We start from the raw sequence: 21,821 nt of genomic DNA, 5'->3' as shown, positions 1-21,821 counted from the left end.
TCCGAGGTTGAGGCCGAATCTACGACGACGCCCTGCCCCCCCTTCTTCCCCACGGAGGGTTTCATGGGGGTCCTATCGATGGGCACAAAGGAAGACTCCCTCCGAGGAGGCAGGGAGATTCTGGGCCCTGAGGTCGCCACCACTGGTGCAGCCACCACAGGCTGAGCCAGGGCCGCCGCGACCGTTTCGATAGAGGGCTTGGTCGGATGGATCAAGGCCTTCACCACCTTAGGTGCGCTCACCGCCTTATCCTTGAGGGAGGGGGCACTGCCACGCTCCTCCTCTGCCTTAGAGCTCGACCGGGGCCTCTCCAGGAGCTTCGCCGGGTGCTCGGCCTTCCTCTTACCCGACCCAGAGCGTTGGCTCGTGGTTGATGGTGCCGGGGAGGGTGCGCCCTGCCTGGCGCCCGTAGAGCCCGACCGTTCGGCGCTCCCGGTGCCAGCGGACTCGCGGTGCTTGGCCTTATGTTGGGCCCCCGTCGCCGGGGCGCCCTCAAAGGTCTTAGAAGACCGCTCGGATTTCTTCTTCTCGCCAGACGGGCTCTTACCCTCCAGCCAGGTGGCGAGACGTTGATGGCGGTCCTTCATGGTCCGTTCCGACATGTTGCCGCAAAACGCACAGTCCTTCTCCACGTGCGTCTTGTCCTCATGAAGGCAGTAAAGGGAGAAAGAGTGTTCGTCCTCCTTGAAGACGTTCTGCAGCTGGCATCCAGGGCAGACCCTGAACAGCTTTCCGGGCGTCGAGCTTCCCTTCTCCTGGGCCATCTCCGAGACCGGGCCTGAGAAGCTTCTGGAGTCCTCCGAAGTGTAGCTCGACAAAATCTTCACCCTTGAGGGGCACAGATGAATCCGACACGGGTCCCCGTTGATCGGATGTAGGATCGGTGGAGCTTGAGGCTCTTTTGACCGAAAGAATCGAAGTTTTTTGTGAAAAAGCGCGAAAAAAATAGCACTAACGCTCGAGAGCAATAGCACGAGGATCCCAACACATGAACGTGCGGTAAAAATCTGAAGATGGCTGCCAGAGGCGGTGCTTAGGTAGAGGGCAGTCATTGGCTGTGGTCAGTATGACGCAGAGACCAGTGATTGGTTATTACTACGAAAGACAGATCAGAAACGAAACTGATACTGGTTTTTTCTTTACCGAGGATTCCCAGCCTGACGACGGGGAATATTCATGAGCATGTGAATCCATGCCAGACCCCATGCTGGAGAACTTAAAATACATGTTTAAAACGAACTCAACCATTGCGCAGCATAGTTTTTATATTCCATAAGCACACATTTCCACGATCTATAGGAAAAAAAAATTAAAAGGGAACCATTTATAGTTTTGACCGAGTATGAAATGCATGAAACTGTCCTTTAAACACGTGCATACTGGATGCCGCTGTATGGGTGTTTTCCTGTTAATTACTGCACCAGATTATATGTTCTATTGCAGACATTGGTTTCATGCCCTTCGGCCTTTTTTTTCAAGGTGATATTCTTCTCCTCAGGTACAGGTTAGTGAATTCACTTCACCACTTCTGGAAAATAAATTAATGTGAACATCAATTTTAATAGGTTTTCTTTCAATATAAAGAGCTCACCCCGTTTTAATAACCTGTGTTGAATAATCACTTAGTGGCATTTTCAGTACTTGCTATAGTGCCTCAAACCCCTTCACTTAGTATAGACTGGCTGGAGTATTATTATAGGTGAGTCAGTGTAGTTACCTTTCGGTATATCGAGTATTGGGTATGTTTGCACTTATATCAGTGACTGATTATTTTAATCATTTGTATAGAAATGTTTAAGTAATTTCAAATATAAAAGTGTCTAAAGGTTAACTTTAAAAACACTCTTGAGCTCATTTAATTTTACTTTAAATACACCTTACATTTTTGGATTCCTTTAATCTCTTACCTTATTTGTCAGATCAATCCCGGAACCAGTTTGTGAGCTCAGACATATGCCACCGTAAGCAGATGATAGCAGGCAAAGAGCCTTTACGTAAAATGTGATATTATAATATAGTGCGTGGAAGCCAAGTACAGGAGTTGAAATCAAGTGCTCATTCAGTTATGTGCTCCTACTGGAGCTTAATATATTTATATGCTGGAAATTAAATTCATGTGCCTAAATCAAAGCCAATTGTATAGCTCAGAATTAAGGTATTAGTTGCTGGTGTTGCGATGCGTTGTGGGACATCAAAGAGGCTTGTAGCATCTCAAATTTGTTTTAATCAGTCACTTCTCCTGGCTCCCGTTGCAGCTCACTGTCACGGTTCCCCTCCCTGTGCCTCCGGTCACTCCACTACAGGACCTCAATGGGAAGGAGCCCCCCCACCCCTCCACGATAACTCTTAATTTTTTTCCAGTGTAATAAATGTGGCTCTGCACCAGGCACATTGAGTTCAGACCTCATTGAACTCTTCCTTGGTGATGTAAAAGAAAAATCACAGGACAGAAGGTGGGCGGCTTATGCCTTAATGGCTAGCAGAGAGCTACGCAAGGCGTTACAAGGATCAAATAACTTGTTAAAGGACATTTCTTATCTCTGGCCTCAGACCTTCTGTCCAGGCCTTTAATGGCCAGAATAGCCTTCTCTGGTGACCATTAAGGTTCTAGTAGTAGTAACAATGTTTATTGCTGATAAAGCTCTAAAACAAAATACAATAAGATCACAATTCCTCATAAAAAGCATAAACATATACCAAAATAAACCAGCACCTACTTGACAAATATTCATAGGCAAAAGTAAAACCCTTCTAATACATATCCAAGTTGATGTCAAAGTGTAGTACAACAGACGTATCATAACATACCAATTGACAAGTAAACATTTGACAAAGTTTTGATTGAAAATTGTATTCAAGTACAATTATGCTGTAAAACTATGCATAGCCGAGGGTAGATTGCGTTCTATACCTTAAACCCTTGGGTGATACGTCACCATCAGGTACACAACACAGTGTACATTTGAATACTTTCAGTATTGAAATTCGATACCTGCCTTGAGAACAGGCATACCATTTACAAAAAATGGCAAGTAGATATATTTGATTCCACTGACAAGTTATCACATAGACAAGTTGACTCTTGCAGACTTCCAATTAGCTTAAGTGCTAGAGGGAGCTAGTGGAATCGTAAATAAGTAATAAGCTTTCTCGCATAACTATTGCAACCCTAAGACAGATAGGTAGCAGAATTAAGTACTAGGTGCATAAATAGTGAGAACGCTTTAATTAAATACATCACCAATCAACCGTAATAGGAAGGTTTTACAACAAAATTCTTGGATTGTCATTTCATGTAGATTACATTTTTGTTTTGATAGACCAGCCTCCTGAAAACATGATAAAAAATAACCAATCCATTGGCACTTCATTCAATCAGCTAAAGATAATCGATCCTTATTTTTTGCCAAGAAAGAACAGTCCTCCTGTTTAGCGATGCAGCTTTCCACAGCAGGACTGGGGCCAACTGTGAACAGAAAACTAAAGACTTCACACGAATCTCAGAATACTAAACTTAATAATCAGTGGAATCCAATACAGCCCCACCTTGGCTGGGAAGGTTAGGCGGAAAGACCCCATACTCTTTCAGCATAAGTGCAGTTCCACAACACTTGGCTTTGTAGCCGCCAAGACACACGGCCACCACAAGGAGATCAAAAGGCAGGATACCCAAGTTTACTTATTTAACTTCTGCAATACTTTATCTACTTGGCTTTTCAAGGTATTATCCACCGAAATAGTAAGAGTTGCTGACCCTAGAGAACTCAATATTATTAATGCAAAACATCAGAACTCTTTCCTACCCCTGTGGTTCACCATAGCATGGGATATGGGATATGGGGCTATTAATTACCCAATGACAATTCCTGAAAAGAAGCCCAACTATTCATGAGTTTTTGCAGATCTGTCATTGTCCTACTAATAAGAGCCATATAGGCTACACAAATTAGGGACTGTGCATATGCAACACATGTGGGACATCTGTTATGGTCCATGAGATCTACGGATCCATTCAAATAAAGGTTAAACGCTAACAACTACTGTACAGACATTTTGCACTCTGGTTGAGGTATGTTCTCCATTTATCACATGGACCATTGTCCCTGTACGAAGCTGCATAATGCTATGACGCTGCTCATCAATCCCCAGGTCAATAACTGCTGATCTACCTTGTCAAACACCATACACCATTCATAGCCAAGGAAGAGCCTACACTGCTTAACACCACAGCATTTGTTGATGATCAGTTACAGGCTCAGACACTATTCGGATGCCCCCAACAAGGATCAGACCACTGGTTGGGAATCCGATAAACTTCTGTTCTTGTCTACCCAATCCTGGAGGGGTCCATGTTCATTCATCCCCAGATTATTTTTTCGCAGATATCATTTCGCTGAAATAACCTCACATTTCTTTTTTTTTAATTTGAGGGGTGTTACCCCCTCCAAACCCCCTTCCCTTTTATTTATTCTCTATCCTTCCACCACCCCTACCACGTATATACAATACCCCACCCCACCCCCATATTTTCGCAGATTTTAAAAAACCTGCAAAAAATAAATGAGCGATGAATGTACATTGTACCACCTAGAGCCTTTTAAGAATTCATTTTGCAATGGCATACAGGCATATCTCACTACGGGAAACAGGTATGTAATGTTTCTGGTCTCTACATGAACTTTGTTCGAAAATGAGGACAACTGCAGAAGTTGTTCAGGTTTCCAGTAAAAAAATGGCCTTAAAACATTAACCAGAGCCAGGGCCCATAGACCCAGAATCATTCTATACAGGTCACCCGATGCAGTCAGGACCAGGTGGTTTCATTAATCGTAACTAGCCATGGATCTTGATTTCTGTTGGGTCCATTTCCTCAGCAAGAAACCTCAGACTTGGTAAATACATTTATTGGGTGCAAAATAGTTCCATCACTGCTGCACAACTCCCAAAAATAAGTAAGCCATTGGTACGTAGTTATGTTACCCACCACAGTCACATCTAAAGAATGATTAAGTGAGCCACAAGCAAACAATCTCAGTTAAGGTTATACTAATTTGTCATCTGCATGAAATTCTTTAGTCTTTCAATATCCCCTCCATGTTTTGCTCTTCCACATACTGGGTCCATAAAGTTACATAGCAGTATGCATCCTCAAATGTCACAATATATTCGTCATAATAGTTTTAGTAGAGGCCTATCAAAAGGCTCAATTAGCATCCAAGCTGATAAGTTGGTTTTATTGATTTGCTCAGCTGCAGCCCTGCCTTCCAGGCAACTCTTCCCTTGCATTGCTTGGTTATAGGACAAATACATGGGTGTTTTCTTTTTTTCTTTTGAATTCCTTTAAAAAGCATTAGCTTGACCAGCACACAAAAGCAGGTCTACAAGCACACAAACGCAGGTCTACAAATGAAGGTACAATGGAGAAAAGAAGAAGTCAAAAAGAGAACATTTTAATGCTTAATGGGTTGTCCCTTTTTGAGTGCCATTTTGTTAGTTTGGAATGCCAAATATGTTGTCTCTGTTCCAGGCACTCTGTAAGACCTGCTTCTTCTGCTTGGCCTTTCCCGTGGAATTATGTTATGGTGTTTTAGAGTCAACACGTTGTACAGTGTTTAGCTTTGCCCTGGAGTGGAGATGTTGAGCACTTGATTACAATCAAACGCAAAACCAGATTTTTGTGCATAGGGAAACGAAAGGACTGGAGTTTAACTTTTTTTTTTTAAACTAGCTTTAACAGTAGTCCCTCAGGTGGCCAAATGTGCCTTTTGAAGTTTTCTTTGTAAGAAAATAAAATTAAGAGTTAGACATGTTAAATTTGAAAGATCTAAGGATTCCAAAAGCCATTTTCCACGTTTGTATATGCTCCCTTAGACATCATATTGTTCACCTCATGTTTGTATCATACAGCACTGCTGCATCTTGGGAGTTCCAACTCCTTTCCACCTTTGCGAGTTCTCAGGTCTACTGCTACCAGGGTAGGTTTTCGTAACGTCTCGGCTTATAACCTCACTGTGATCAGTCAAACTCTTTTATATCTTCCATATCTTGCTTTAGTGCCTTGAGGTGGCATTCCCACGATTTAGCACTACAAAACGAACAGATACAATAAATACTCAATCTCCTTTAGCCCTTCTTTACACATCTGCAACATTCCAAACCATAATGGTTTTTATTTAAACACGTTATATGTTGTAAATATGTTTGCAACTATTTAAGTTCAGAAAATGATTACAAACGCAATTACAAAGTGCAAATAGACATTTCCATTTTCTGTAAATGTTTAAATATAGAATTAGGAATTGGTGTGGCATTCGGAGATATAAGTAAGCAACCATTAAAATGATCAAACTTTAACTGCATTTGTGGCGTAAGCATTTGCATTTACAAAACAAATAATCCTTCCCCTTTATGAACAGATACAGGTATATTTACCTTAATTAAAATACAGAATTGCTGCAAAACGCAGTGCTTAGTGGGCCTGGAAAGCTGGCGGTGAATCAGGGACGATGGGTTGAAAAATGTGCAAAGCATATTACAAGGCAGAGGGTGAGCATGAGACTAGGGTGAGACGTGCGGCTAAGGGTGGTGGCTTGCGAAGATACAGGAGAGGAGGGAGCCAGCGCAGGGGGAAGGTGAAGGTATTTGGATCCAGGTAGAAATTGGGAGGAGTGAAAGTGCATGTGTGTGTTTTGGCATGGCCTTACAAAACTGAGGTGAAGGAAAAGGAGCATTTTTAGAAAGGCGAGTGGAATCCCTGCCCGCTCCTCACACAATTTCCTTTAATAACTATACATTTTATTTCCGTTTTTAGGGTTCTGATAGGTTTCCTTTTGGGTGGTGTAATGGGCGAGGCAATAAAAAAACAACTGAAATCTGTTTTACTGCTAGTTTCATTTTGATCACAAAAGGGATTGGGGTTAACTAAAGCACCAGTGTTGGGAATGGAACCCGCAGAACAAAACCGTATGCAGTATGGCAGTTTGAGGGCCTTAAAGGCATGGTCTAGTAAAACATTTTATTTAAAAAATAGATAGGCAACATAAAAAAAAAAAAAAAATATACTAGCATTCTCTAAAAAACTTCCTATGTAAAATTTTGAGCTATTGAAGCTCAGAATTCGCAAAAGCAAGCACATGGGCGCATCCATTTTGTGAAATGGAGGCCCTCCTGTGCTGGCTTTTGCTTTTGCGGCACGAATGAAGGAAAAGCCAGCCAGCTGTAGTAAACAAAAGCTACCGCTAGGTAGCTTTCCCTTCATTAGTGCTGTACGCGGAGGACGGGGACCGGAGACCAGAGCAGGGAAGCTGCAGCTGAATCTCGGTAAGTGCTATTTATTTATTTTTTAAAAATAAGCACTAGCTGCGTTTTTTTTTCTAAGTTTTCCGGGCTGGAGGAGCCCGGAAAACTTAGAAATAAAACCGCAGCTTTAAAAACGTATTTATGTTTGCGGTCGCTTTTGAAGCGACCGCAAACAAATACGTTATTGTGTTGGAAAACGCTGCGGTTTTTCTTTCCAAGTTTCTCAGGCTCAAACTCGGAAAGAAAAACTGCAGCGTTTTCCAACACAACCGCGTTGTTTCTGCCTGAATCTGCTTTCCCATTTGGGAAAGATTTATGCCACATTGATGGTACACATTGATGGTAGTGAAGATCACCAAGGGATCAAAATATGTGGAAAGCAGAATATTAATACTCGGTCTTCTGATAAACTTAATTATCCCTTTAATCTTAACCAAACATCAACTCCTCTAAAACCCTTCCATAACAATCCATTTAATAAACAGAGTAAAGCTAATAAAGTTTAAGTTTATAATTATGAAGGAAAGGGTAATCAGAACATTGGGGGCTTCAAGTCTCAAAATGCTCCAAGTACTGGGAGGAAGAAGTGTGACTCAGAGGCAATAGACTGCAATGTGCAGTCTAGTGATTCTAATGACCCACAGTGAGAGTGAGAAAGAGGCAATAGTTGAACAAGATATCAACAAGCATTGCCAGAGGAGCAAGTGTGATAAGGGAACATTGTCCACAGATGCTTTATGTGAAAGTGGGAAACAAGAATGGCTGGAGAGAAGCCTGTTAGGCATAAACCTGTGCAGTTCCCTCTGGGACCACTGCAAAAGATTAAAGACTACAGGTGTTTGGCAGTAAACCCACTTGGTAGCAGTCTACCACACAGATTCACTTGGTAGCTGTGGCTGATCAGTCTGACTTCCCTCAAGAAGAGTTAGGCAGTATACAGAGTATTCACAATAGGTCAAAAGAACACAAAAGAACAAGTAAACACTGACCGGGGCTTGGTGTAAAAGAGATATAATTATTTATTCAAAACCACATCTAGAAAAACTCACAGGCACTAATAGTAAGCAATTCAAAAACAGTCACTAGAAGATATACACTCCCTTAGAAGAATATTAGACAAGTCTTAAGTAAAGCCCCACATTTTCACACAGCGGTGAGCGCTCAACGCAGATGGCACTCTAATAATTCGTTTTAAAAAGGGAGAGAAAAGCAGAGAATAAATTGAAAAAGATGACACTTTTACAAGAACACCACAAGAGAGGAAGGCAAAGTAAAACCGTGAGTTTAGAGTTTAGTAGGCCGGATCCACTTTAAGGGGCTCAAAACGAAATGTGTCCAAGGTCACACGGTTGCAGTGCACAAGAGTCTTGCAAAGGTTCAAAAAGAGTTGGACCAAAAGAAAGGGGACCAGTTAGAGGGTCAAGGCGGCCAGCCCAGTCCAGAATGTTAAGGGGTTATTATTACCTTGTAGCAATCTTTAGAAAGGGAGGCCTGGCGGACACGGTACCTTAAAGTGGTGAGAATACTCCAGCGGGGGCAGTTGTTCCTAGCAGCGGATGCAAGTCGGTGCTTCGTCCGGGGGAAGAGAGGATCTCGTCGGGGAGAAAGACAGGAGTACGTTGCACTGCCAGGGAAGAAACCAGCCGCGGAGTTCTCAGGTAAAAGGAGCAGTCCTTTGGTTCGCGGTCCAGTGGTAAGTGGCTATCCGGTTGCCGGGGTGCTTAGCATGGGCAATTCGATCACAAGACGGGCTGGGATGCGAAAAGAAGAAGGTAAACTGGTTGTGCCCACCAGTCAGGGGAAGAAGCCTCTCCAGTCGGGAGATCTTCTGTCGTCGGGAAGTGGTGAGTCGGTTCTGCAGGGCTCCACCGGTGGTGTCGTCGTGGTAGGTCAGCTCAGCTTCTCCCTCGTCGGATTCTCAGGTCCTGTGGCGACTTCTGAAGTTCCAGTCCCCAAAGCCCTGTTTTTATGCAGCACACCCCCATTCACTCAGCCTAGCTGTCAATCAAACATGCTAAGTGGTGAGCCGGCCGGCTCACCACTTGGGCCAATCACACAAGAGTGCGACTTGAGTTACCAAGGTAACTCAGTCCAGGGTGCCTAAACCCCCTCCCACACCCCCTGTGGTACCCAGACAGAGTGGCACCACTTTTGGAGGCTTCTGTGGAGAAGCCCGCCAAAAAGTGGAACAAAGGGCTCGACTTGAGGTTGGAGTCACAGAAGAGAACACAAACGCCATTTTAGAAGCGAGTCCTGGCAAAAAATACCAACCGGCTAATTAATATTAAATAAATAAACCGGCGGTATGTTCGAGGCTATGAGAATTAAATAATTAAAGTTGGTAGCCTCGAACAATGGGAAAATCCCATAGGAATATATTCACGGTCGAATATAAAAAGTAGTATCCACTGCCACCAGCCAAAACTCGATCGGGGGTGGGGGGGGGGGGCGGAGACGTGCCCCTCGACTAACAGACCCCGGGGCAATTGAATTGCCCCAACCAGTACGTCCACAATATGATGGTTTGTACTGGTTTCTGTTAATAATTAGGGACTAGTAAAGCCAATGGTGACTTTACATGCCCTGGGAGACAGTAGTCAGTCCCAGGGTATGAAGTCTATGGTGGGATACCCCTGATTTACTGCACGGAGGGTGCTGTGTAACACACATAGTAAAAACACATGAGACCATATGGAGTAAAGGACCCCATAGCCCATAAAACACATTAACAGTCAAAGGAACACCATAAATCATGTCCAAGAGTGGGAGGAAAAGAGTCTCACTCTTGGCAGGAGAAAAAAAAACACCAGAAATCCAGCAAAGCTGCTGGGGGACTCAATAGGTTAGGAAATTCAACCTAAAGAGAGAATTCTCCCTAACAAAGCCCTTCTGGTAAAAGGTGTCCAGGAGGAGAGGAGTATAACCTGCATTGTCTAGGGCAAATACAACAGTGGAATAAACAGCACCAATGTGAATCATGTTTTCCCAGAAGTTGCTGTGAATTTTGCTGTTGTTGAAAGTTAGTCTTTTCCAAAAAGGCTTGAAGAAAACCTCACCACAAGATTCTTGTAGTAGTGTTAGGAGCTTTTCGTTCTAGTAGGCAGGTTATACCAGAAGTGGGTCCTGGCAGGTTAGTGAACCAGAAAGAAATCATTGTTGATACAGACTTGTGGTTGAAGGTTGTGAAGAAGTGGCAAGACCAGTAAAGTGTTCACTAAATTGTTGTGCAATCATCCTGACAAAATATTACTGTTGAAACAGAATAATTGTTAAAGTATTTTATTTTCCTAGGAAGAAGTTGTGTTTAACTTTCGTCACTATATGTGAAGAGAAAAACACTTTTCGTTTGGCTGAACCTTTATTAAAGTCCCAGTGAAAGACTTTGAGTAAGAAGGACTTTATGATCAAAGCTTGGCTACAAAGAAAGGGGATCCGACCCAGGTAGCAAGGATACACAGTTATTAGGTTTATGTTAAACATAATTGTTATTTCTGTTTCATTTGAATTGCCATATATAACCTTTATGAGTTTGATGTATGTATACGTGTGAGGGACAGAGTGCGTTTTCCTTTAGTTTATTTTCAGGTAGGGAAATCCTTGTTAGGTTAGGGATAATGCGGCATTAGTCAAACCCTTATGAGTTAATAAAATGGCTTGTTTTGAAAAACCTTTACAAAGTTGGCTGCCTCACATTTCTGACCCCTCACAACTGCCTTGCATATAATACTTCATACTGATTTTTTTATATATAGCCAACTTATATTAAGGGAAGGCATTTTAGGCATTATAGCAAGTACTGAAATTGCCATTAATCGATTATTCAACACAGGTTATTTAAACAAGGATAACTTTTCATATTACAATTATCGTTCATATTAAAAAGTGGTGAACTGAAGTGAATTCACCAACATGTCCTGAGAAAAATATCACCTTGAAAAAAGTGCCAAAGGTCAAGAAATCTGTGTTGGCGATAGAACATATAGGGCCTCATTACAGGGCGGGCAGGAATTAACAGTGGCGGTAAACCTGCCGCCACTGTTCATTCCGGACCGCCCGATCCAGAGTCCTGCAGGCGGACGTGGAAACACCAGCACCATCACAAGATGGTGCCGGTGTTTCCACTTCCCCATTCCCATTGAGTCCTATTGGACTCAATGGGAATGGGGATTTACACCATTCCGCCTCCGGGATTCCCAGGACACCAGGGTCGTAATGCCCTGGTATTTCCGGGAGTCACGGAGGCGGAATGGTAATACGAGTCTGGCGGTAACCAGGCGGTTTTACCACCAGACTCGTAATGAGGCCTCAAATCTGGCGCAGTAATAAAGAAGAAAATATGTGGCAAAAACACACTGTATTTCAACAGATTAAACCACAGATGATTAATATCACCACCATTACTCTTGTAATTTTCAGAGACCCCGACACCATGGACATGACTATGCATAGTGCTTCCATTACCCTTTTCCAGTTCCAGTAATATGCACAGCTCCTTTCACAGTTTAGTATGTGTTGTTGCCATCGATGTTAATGATTGTAGGAGGGCATCTCACGTGTTACTATTCTCAGATTCAAAATTAAGAATTAAGATCCAAGATCCAAAATGTACACCCATGGCCCCACTTAACCATGGCCATTGTGCAAAGGGAGACCACAACTGTTTCATACACCGAATCAGCCCCTGTTGCTTGGCACCTACCGGCACATAATCCTCCCTAAACCTTCACAAGATTCCTCTTCCTCCCCTTTTCCCTGCAGAGTCTCAACCAAAATTGATTTGAATATTCCATTAGTTATGCAAACCCTCTCTCCATCAACCCAACCGCCCGGTCCACTAAACTAGCCAACCAATTAATACGTGCCAGACAAGGCTGTCCATTAAAGCCAAGACCCACTTGAAATAAAGATGGTCTAATCAACACTCTTTCGAGCCCTTATACAATACACCACATCTAAATGCCACACAATAAAAACTGTACAAATGAGTGGATAATGCTGCAAAACGACAATGATCTGTAAAGGCTCAGAACGAAGTAGAGAGAAGATGAAATGTAAGAGCAAGACAGGAGGAAGAAAAATCTAAATATTTCCAGTATTTAGGGGGCAAGAAGTGATAATGAGCAGAAGAGAGACTGGGCTTAGGTTTTATTTTTTGGAAGAGTAAGAAGGAAATGAGACTTGGAACATAAAGATCAAGGTCTATAGAGAGCAGAGAAGATGAGCATGGTATATACACTTGCAGACGATACAAGAAAAGACGCCGGGAGTCAATAGAGCCAGCAGAGGGAGAGAGGGGAAAGTAACAGAAGTGTGAGGAGGAAGGGCAAATAGTACAAGAAGTTGTAAATGGAATGAGGAGGAGCAAGCGGATTTGAATAGAGCCTAATTCGGAGAGCAGGAAAATGAAAAAAAACAAAACGTGAAAAGCAGTTTAGTCAGTGCTCCAGGTAAGATTTTGATGTGCAAGTATTTTATCCCTATTTTTCAAACGTGAGAGTAAATGATATCTCCCAATCAGAGTATTTTATACGAGTAAAAATGTGTCTCGACTGTAAAACAGAATTTCTTTTTTTAAACAAGAAATATTTCTTCACATCTAGTTATTAATGCACATTAAAAAGATACAGGCCCTCATTACGACCCAGGCGGTAAGTTACCGCCTGGGTCGTAGCCTTACCACCATGGCGTAAACTACGTTTACGCCATGGTGGTTGGTGGATTTACCGCCCCATTCCAAGGTGAGTGGGGCGGTAAATCCCCATTTCACCCTTCCCCATTCCCATTTTCGCCCCATAGGGCATAATGGGAATGGGGAAAGGCGATAATTACGGCACCGTAAATTACGGTGCCGTAATTATCGCCAAGGTCCCTTTGCGGCATGGATTTTAACGGCTGCAAAAAAGCAGCCGTTAAAAGCCATCCCGCAAAGGGAACCTTGTAATCAGGCGTTAAAAGTCGGCGCCGTAAACCCCTTAACGCCCGAGTCGGAATGAGGGCCACAGTCTTACCTCTACAGACTGGACAGTAATAATAGAGGTTTATTCCTGTGGCACTATCTGTTCTACTGGTCCAACGTATCTATGGAGCTGTGTGAGTGAAAGCAGGGGGGACAGGCCACAGAGCGTCTATTTCCCATTTTCTTTGGGAGTATTTTTTACTCCCAATGTTTTTGGGGGGGTGGCAGTTTGAGTATTTGCCTATTTATTAGGGAGTACAAGTGGCAGATATGTATGTATGTTGTAATCTCGTATCCCAAAAGATCGAATTACAAAAACACGGAGCCCACTAGCACGCATTTTGTAATTTGTTTTTTTTGGACGGTTGTCCCCCATACTGCAGTATGCAGGGGACACCCTTACAACTCCTGCAGCTCATAATGCCAAATTGGAGGTGCGCGTGACACCCCCGCAGCCCCTGTTCGATATTAAGGGGTTAGATCATATCTACAATGACAAGTGCACTCTAAACGTGCATTCAGCATTTTAGATACGATCTTTGAGCAATCCCGCAGATACACTTCATATCTGTAGGGCAGAGTTCAGCAGTGTGAAAGAAAAGGGCAAGCTTTATGAATGTTGTGGAGATGAAAGCGATAGGAGCATGACATTAGCAATATGCTGAGTGGATAGGGAAAAGAAGAGAAAGGGAAGAAAAGGACCTCCGTTTTGGATGTCTTAGATGTAAAAAAAAAAAAAAGCAAGGGTGCATCCAAGGTTGAATATCAAGCATACAAGCCAAAGACTATATTGCAGAATGTCAGATAAGGAGACAAACATATGGGAATCGCAAGCATACAAGCAACAAAAAACCACAACAGAAGAGAGGGGGATAGAATAAAGAGAAAAGAACAGGTCATAAGAACAGAGCCTTGAGGAACGCCATATTGCAAGAAAGTGGACGACCGCTTATCAGCCCAGGGGACTGAGAATGTCTGATCCGTTAGTACACTGTACAGTCACTATTACAGGTGAGGCAGCAGATTTGCCAACTGTAGGAAGCTCAGCGTCCAGAAATCCAAGGTGCTCCGATGGCTTGATTACAGAAAGCAAACAAAAAAGCACAGGAGGGAGGCAGGACAGAGTGACTAATCGCACTTTATTTTTGGACTGACAACTTTCCTGATCTATCGTCCAAGTCTTGCAGTATCCTAAAGGATGCACCAAAAGAGACTAGAAATCCAGAGCAGAGCCAAAAAAGGGGATGAGGGAGCGAGCAGCACAGGTAGAGAGCACATGTGAAGCACACAGTTAAAAATAGAAACTATCCACAAAGGGGAGATTATAACCAACCCTACCCCCTTGTTTCTTTGAGTCCGAAAATTCCCAGAGACAGAATGGGCTACATTCTGGGCCTTTCCTCAGATTAAGCCACACCCTAGATGCTACATAATTCGAGATTCTACAGATTTAGTTCAACAATCATTATTCCATGTTTGCATTCAACACAAAAATAATTTGAAAGATGATGAAATCTCATCGTATTGCTTTTGATTTGCTACTTAAGGTGTGCAATGCCAAGAAGAGAACAAGGTTTTTAAATCGATTGAGTTACATGCATATAAAAACATAGTTACTTATATTTCGCATGCATTTTATTATATGTGCCTTATGGCTGTGAGGTCTTGTGCATTAGAGCAGGGATCCCATACTCTATTAAGGATAAACAATACAAAAGCCCACAGAAGCACATACCTACTGACTCCATCCAGCTGCTCTTTGTCGTAGCTTTTTGCACTTTCCCCTGTGGCAGATGCATGGCCTGCCTTCTCGCTGCTCTGCTTGCTTTGCTCAAAACTACTAGTTGGCTTTCGGCAGTGAGGTCCATTCCCAGTTGCACTTCCATTTTTTGTTAACGCGTCCATCAATACTGCAGAAATACGAAAACAAATTAGTAATGTTAAAAACACACCATCTTCACACACTTGTAACTCACCACAACCCTTAAAATACTGCAATGATCATCAGTGAAAGAAAGCTTGGATAATTGCTCTGCTTGTTTGTAATCCTTGCTATGGCACAAAACACATATACCCTTATCAGGTAAATTTATATTAATTCCATTTAACATTACAGACGAAATCACTTAGTTATGTGCAAAAGAAAAGTACTTATTTTACACCAGTTAGGCAGACATATTTCATCTCCACCAATTCCCAAAACTCAGCCTCAAAATTACTGTTCAGGATACACAGATCATAAGCACTGGTGTATAAGGAACCAAACGGTTATAGAGTTGGCAATAGAAAGTGTAAACTTGGTATTATTGACTGGTGTTTTTGCTTGGCTGTGCTGCAGAGGAGAGCAATCTCTGTTTTTTTTGGGACCCAACTTTAGATAGGAGATAAACATCAAGAACCGGATCAGCACGGGTTCAGCCAGGAGAGGTCTTCGGCGGAACGGAGAGTTTGGGTTAATTGTATATAATCCACAAATTGATGGACCAAGATATGAGGGTCATTGAGGAGAGCTAATAAAAGGCACAGTGTATACACTGATGCTGACTGGTGAGAGGATGGAGCCTTGGGAGACCCCACAAGACCGGAGGGTGGGGGAAAACAAACCTGCCTTTACTCATCTGCTCCAGCTGTTGTCTGTCCGATGGTTAGGAAGAGAAGTAGTTGAGCATGGGGACTGAGAACCCCATCTTTGAGGCTAGAAGTATGAACAAAGTTGTGTGGTTGCTAGGAAGAACCAGGGTACATGAACCCTCTATGCATGACATGGAGTGACTCGTATATTTGTTTAACTACAATTCAACCTTTTGCAAAATGTATAAAATTCTCAGGTTTACAAACATATACAAAGTGAATACAAAATGTACACTAAAATAGCAAAATCAATCATACAGTCCGTTCAATAATTAACCACGTCTATGGTTATTATTCCATAGGATTTATAAAGTTTTTTGAATATTACAAATCACTGTTTCTCTTCATTAACCACCAGCAATTTCTATCCCCCCAAGGAAGCACATCACCGCTATGACAACTGCGGTTGGTTAACCTCCCAAAAGCCATTGACGGAGATTCTCAAGATCTATACAATCCAATTACACATGCTCCCAGTTCAATCAGGGTTTAGTACAGTGGTCTGCAAATGTATTTGTACTCTTTTCTTTCCTAGAGGTTAATAATTCATTAAAATCACAATATAATAGATTGTTCAGAGGGACCTAGCATTTTGTGGTACAAGGATAAATAACTCCATTCTGCTCTAGTCCTAATAGATTTCAAACCCAATTCATACCCGATAGCCACTATTCGAATGCAGTTAGGCAACCGCAATACCCTTCACTAAATATTAGTCTTCTACTTTTCTAATTCCCTCTAGCACCAATTCCTGCATTGTTTCGACTCCATAGATAATTGGGATTACTTTCCCCTCGTAAAAGATAAGAGGTTTAACAGAAAACTTACTGTCGTTTTTAATTTTAGAGAGTTACCCAGATAGGGCCACAACTTTATGTTTCAAGAATTCAGTGACGTGTGTTTTCCCAGGCCAATTTACAATTAGGGAATCCAAGTATATTAGATTAGAGCATTTTTCCAAATTAACATTGTTCGAAATGCAATTATACTTAGTTTCCTTTTTACTCGTTGTGAATTGCATTATTTTAGTTTTGGGCAGGTTAATCTTTAGGCAATTCTCCTGTGCATAATTTGCAAAGGAGCGTATTAACACAATAGCAGTGCAACCAAATAGAAGAAATTCATCGCCTAAGCTGTGCAGATGTACCCATTTTCATCTAGTGTCGGTCAAATAAAGGCTTCCTTTTTATTTCTCTACATCTGACATGTTAAAAAGGGTAGGTGCAAGAATGCACCCCTGCCTTAGGCCTGAGATTTTGGGGATATTTGCGATTGAGCCTCATCTGTATGTTACAGTGTTGGTGGAGACCCAATATGAGCTTCAGGAGTCCCGATGGACTACCCCAAATAAAAAGCTCGGTCCAAAAGGGAGACGACATGTCTATTGATGCTACATAGTGTGACTAATTTCTTGGACCAAGTCTTTTCTTGCAATCACTTTAATAGGAATCTGTTTAGTACTGTTCCCTGATGTTTCCTAAATCTGGTCTGGAACTTTTTCAGCCTCCCAGCCTTACCTGCCCATTCACACTGGTTAGTATGATGGATGCGAAGATCTTGCTGTCCACATTTATCACCGGAATGGGCCTGTAGTATTTAGGGTCTGATCTCTCCCCTTTCTTACATATAGGAACAGCGTACAACTTCTCCCACGAGGCTGGGAAGTTACCCGTTTCCACCCGGCGATCATAGAGAGTCTACAACATAGTAGCCAAACAATGTTGGGGTGCTCCGTTCGGCCCTGCTGCCCTAGTAGCTTTGCCTATTTTCTCCAAAATACCTTCACTTTCAAACACTAAAGACCCCTGATCGCCACTATAATATGGATGATCTAAGGAAGGATTAGGCAAGGTCTGGATATCTTTCCATGAACAGATCATGGTAAAATGATTTACCCATACTACTTCAGGAATTGGATTCAGTCGCTTTACAACTTGTGAGGTTCCCAGGGAATTTATCAGGGTCCAAAAACACTGTCCCTTTTTATTAAAATATCCAACATCATCTCCCCCTCCCTTTGCATTCTATTGGCACGATGATTTAAAGAGGGCCTCATTAATAATCTGAATGGTTGCTGGTTTAGCACTGCATCTGGATATGAACAGACTGAGTTGTACTAAAAAATGTTGCTCTATTTTTGAGGGAATGTTATGACTGCAATTTTCTCAATTAACATTCCTACGAAGGGATGGTTACTGATCGGGTAGTAATGTCGAGGTGGACCCAGAGTGAGCGCATTACGCCTGTTTTGAGTAATGTGAGGAAGATTGCTTGGTACAGACACATACATTGAAGATTTGAAGGAGGGACAGGAGTTCTTGTTGGCCTCTCAACACAAAATGGGTACATGCTCAAGATACACAGCAAAAGGGTATTCATTTGCTTAAATACAGGCTTGTGTGAAAATCCAAGTTTGGTGGCCATGCTCCTTCACACCAGACTGGGTCCTGCTCTTAACCCGTTCCCTGCCCTTGGGATGCATAACACATTTTAAATGGTTTTGTTGGACTACAAATTTGTTTTGGTGGCGCAAGTGTCAACTATGAGTCAAGGAGGACATGATGCGACACGTAACAAACAAACTGTTAATAACCTTTAGGACATCAAGGTGCCAGGCTTTTTTACTATGACCCCTCCATTGCCTTACTTTGTTACCAAAAATATTCACCTTTAAACAGGGTATCCTTGACTATGCAAGTCTTGGCTCAGGCTTGACATTCTCGTAATTAAGTAATCCAGGTCAAAGTTCAGAAAGTATAGAGATGCCCACCCAAATAAGCCCCCTTATCTGCAGGTCTCTCGAGCACACTCTCTGGCACCTCATGCTTCTAATGTTACATTGTATACCAACTTACAATTCTCCAAATCTGCCATGGAAACACAATCCAACTATTACAACACTTTAGGACACATCTTTTTGCAGAACCATGATACACCCAACAGAACTGACACGCACCCACAAAACATTACTTCCATGTTGTATTGCTCCCTTCCTGTGTTCGGAATATCTCTTGTCGCAAGCCTTCCCTCCCCCCACTCATTTGCTTTCTTCAAGCAGATTAGGATACCTCTGGTGGGGTCACAGTTCACCACTCCAGGGACAAGCCTAGGTGATCGGATAATACTACTGTCCTGATTTGGCACAGTATAAAAACATTAATAAAAACACAACATTAAAAAACATTACTATAATTTAACATTCCAGTTCTACTGCAGTGCCCGATGATGCTGGATAGTTCCTTTGTGTTACCCCACTACAATTTAAATACATTTTACTTTGATAGCAAGGAAGAGATCCATGAACTCCCCTTGTTTGTTACGGTTTTCTTCCTCCCACAGTAAGTTTTATCTGTGAAAGGGAAATAGTAAGTAACTCAGTACCACCGGGTCATTCATCAATTCAGTTCAACAAGCCATTTATTACAGCTGCTTTGTACTGGAATGAGTACCTCTCTAAAAAGGAACCATAGGATTTCTGTTTCAAAGACAGACTTAAATACCCTATATGAAACTTTTCTGTTTATGCTTACTTATTTTTGTATTTGGATATATTGAGCGCTATACGTCAAAGCGCTGTACAAATCACCACATCACGGTACAATCAAAATGAAATAATTATCAAAAACGAAAGGAAATTAACTTTTAAGAGCGGAAAGAAAAAGTGGATAAGAGGAAATAGAGTGATGAGAAAGTGGAAGCGCGTTCCAATGAAGGGGAGCAAGAACTAAATGAAGACTAGGCACGTGATAGGTGAGGGACAGTTAAAAGAAAAAGACTGTGTACGAAGAGTTCGAGAGGGAGAGTAAAAAGGCACGAGAGCAGAGAGGTATGGAGGGGAAAGACCGTACAAGGATTTAAAAGCCATACAAAGAAAGTTGAATTTGAGACAAGAATTAAAGGAAAGCCAACCAAGAAAAAATGAAGACTCCAAGTAAAGACCCAGATTGCGGGCTGAAGAAGAAATAGAAAGCAGAGAAGGAGGAAAGGAAAGAAGAGTCAGGGGGAAATAGGCGGGGGAATAATAGAAGCAGGGAGAGAAAAAAAAAAAAAAGAAAAAAAAAGAACCTTTCTCTTGGAGGAAGAACAAGATAGTGATCAGACATCCAACACTTGATAACCAAAAGACAAGATGTTAGTGTGTCATGAATAACAGAAGAAAAGGATGGAAATAGTTGGGTGTCATCAGCATAAAAATGGTGAGACAACCCGAATGAAGAAATAATAGGAGGCAAGAGGAGAAGTATAAAGAGAAAAAAGAAGAAGGACCCAGAACCGAGCCTTGGGGCACACCATGTTGAAGATAAAAAAAAAAGAAGACTTACCAGCCCAAGAGACTGAGTATTTATGATTCGAAAGATAGGATTGAAACCAGAGCAGAACAGAACCAGAAAACCCAAAAGGAAGAATCCTAAAGGAAGCCAAAGGAAGATAATTGCCAGAGCCCCGGTAGAGGTCCAATAAAGAAGGACTCATACCTATGGGAGAGGGAGGTAAAGAAGGCAGTGAGCCAAGGGGAGCACACGCGCATGATGGGGCATGTTGCGGAGGAGCGAATCAGAGAAGCTTGCACATGGACTGTATGGTCTGCTGCCGAGAGCAGTAAGGCACAAGCAGATGAGGTGCTGGGACGATGCAAGGAACATTCCCATGGACCAGTGGAGGGATGCCGAATCCAAGCTGCTGGAAAGGTGCTTAGAGGCTATGAGAAACACTGTGAGGCAAAGTCATCTCCACGAGAGTAAAGTTCCCGACTACTATTAAACTAGAACAACTGTAGTAATTTATTTTTAAGTGTTGCATTTTAATTAAGGCCAATAGCACAGTACTTGATTGGCCGGATTTGCTCGTTTGTTTATTTTATTTCTATAGCGCTCCCGACCTTGGAGTAAAAGGGAGCTTACTACAAGTTACAAGGCACAGTACATGGTAAACAGTTATATACAAGATATGCAGTCAATGGAGGTGATAACCAGTAATGACAGATGAGGCATGTGCAATAAGTACGGTTTATAGCCAAGCCTAACTTCAAGGTTGACTTTTTGTCAGAAGCCACCAGATGGCAAGTTTCCTGAACGACTGGAAGGATTTGGAGGACTTAATATTCAGTGGCAGGGCGTTCCAGAGCTGGGAGGCGAGGACAGTGAAGCTCGAGCCTCCGGCTCTTTTAGAGGTAAATCTAGGTACTGTGAGACATAAGGTATTGGAATATCTCGTGGTTCTGATGGAAAATTTCATAGTGAATTTGTTAGTCAGGTGGGGGGGGGGCTAGATGGTTGAGAGCTTTGTAAGTGAGGCAGAGTGTTTTTAGATCGATTTTATGTTGGATGGTGAGCCATTTGCATGTGGTTCTAGTGGCAGAGATGTGCTCACGCCTGGGAATGTTTAGCGCTGCCCGTAGCGCATTATTTTGAAGGACTTGGAGTTTACCAATTATCGCTTGGTTGGCACCTAATTAGAGGCTGTTGCAGTAGTCTAACTTACATTCTATAAGAGCTCTGGCTAGCGTGAGGCAACTGTTAGGGGGAAGAAAAGGTTTACAGGCTCTGATTAGTTTTCCAGTATAGGCAGTGGCAGACGCGGTCGAGTTAACTTGCTTAGTGAGGTTAATATTGGCATGAAGATAGAAGCCAAGTGTTTTCACGTTTTTGGCGACCGGGATGGAATTGCCATCAATTATGATTTTGGAGTAATTGGGACTTAGGTTTTTGTAAGTTGTTCGGTGAGCCAACAATGAGCAGTTCAGTCTTCTCGTCATTCAGGCAGAGGCCGTGTGTGGCTATCCATGCCTGAGTGACGGAGAAGATTTCATTGATCCTGGCTACATCAGTGTTGTAATTGCCCGAGATGGTGAGGAGTATCTGGGTGTCATCCGCGTAGTTTGTGTAGGTGACACCCAGACGATCCAGTTTATCAAAGAGGGGCTTTGTAAAGATAT

General features: G+C 42.4%; 1 protein-coding gene across 1 annotated transcript in view; it reads right to left on the bottom strand.

Moving 5' to 3' along the window:
* The window catches only part of DNAJB14 (DnaJ heat shock protein family (Hsp40) member B14), a 415,145-nt gene that overhangs the window by 237,926 nt on the left and 155,398 nt on the right, over positions 1-21,821 (bottom strand). The window contains exon 3 of the mRNA XM_069630713.1: positions 14,991-15,165. Within this exon, the coding sequence (XP_069486814.1) occupies positions 14,991-15,165 (175 nt within the window). The remainder of the gene's footprint in view (positions 1-14,990; positions 15,166-21,821) is intronic.

This window comes from Ambystoma mexicanum, chromosome 6q (assembly GCF_040938575.1).
Source record: "Ambystoma mexicanum isolate Mex_15411 chromosome 6q, UKY_AmexF1_1, whole genome shotgun sequence".
Lineage (NCBI taxonomy): Eukaryota > Metazoa > Chordata > Amphibia > Caudata > Ambystomatidae > Ambystoma > Ambystoma mexicanum.
This window is presented reverse-complemented; position numbering and strand designations above follow the sequence as displayed.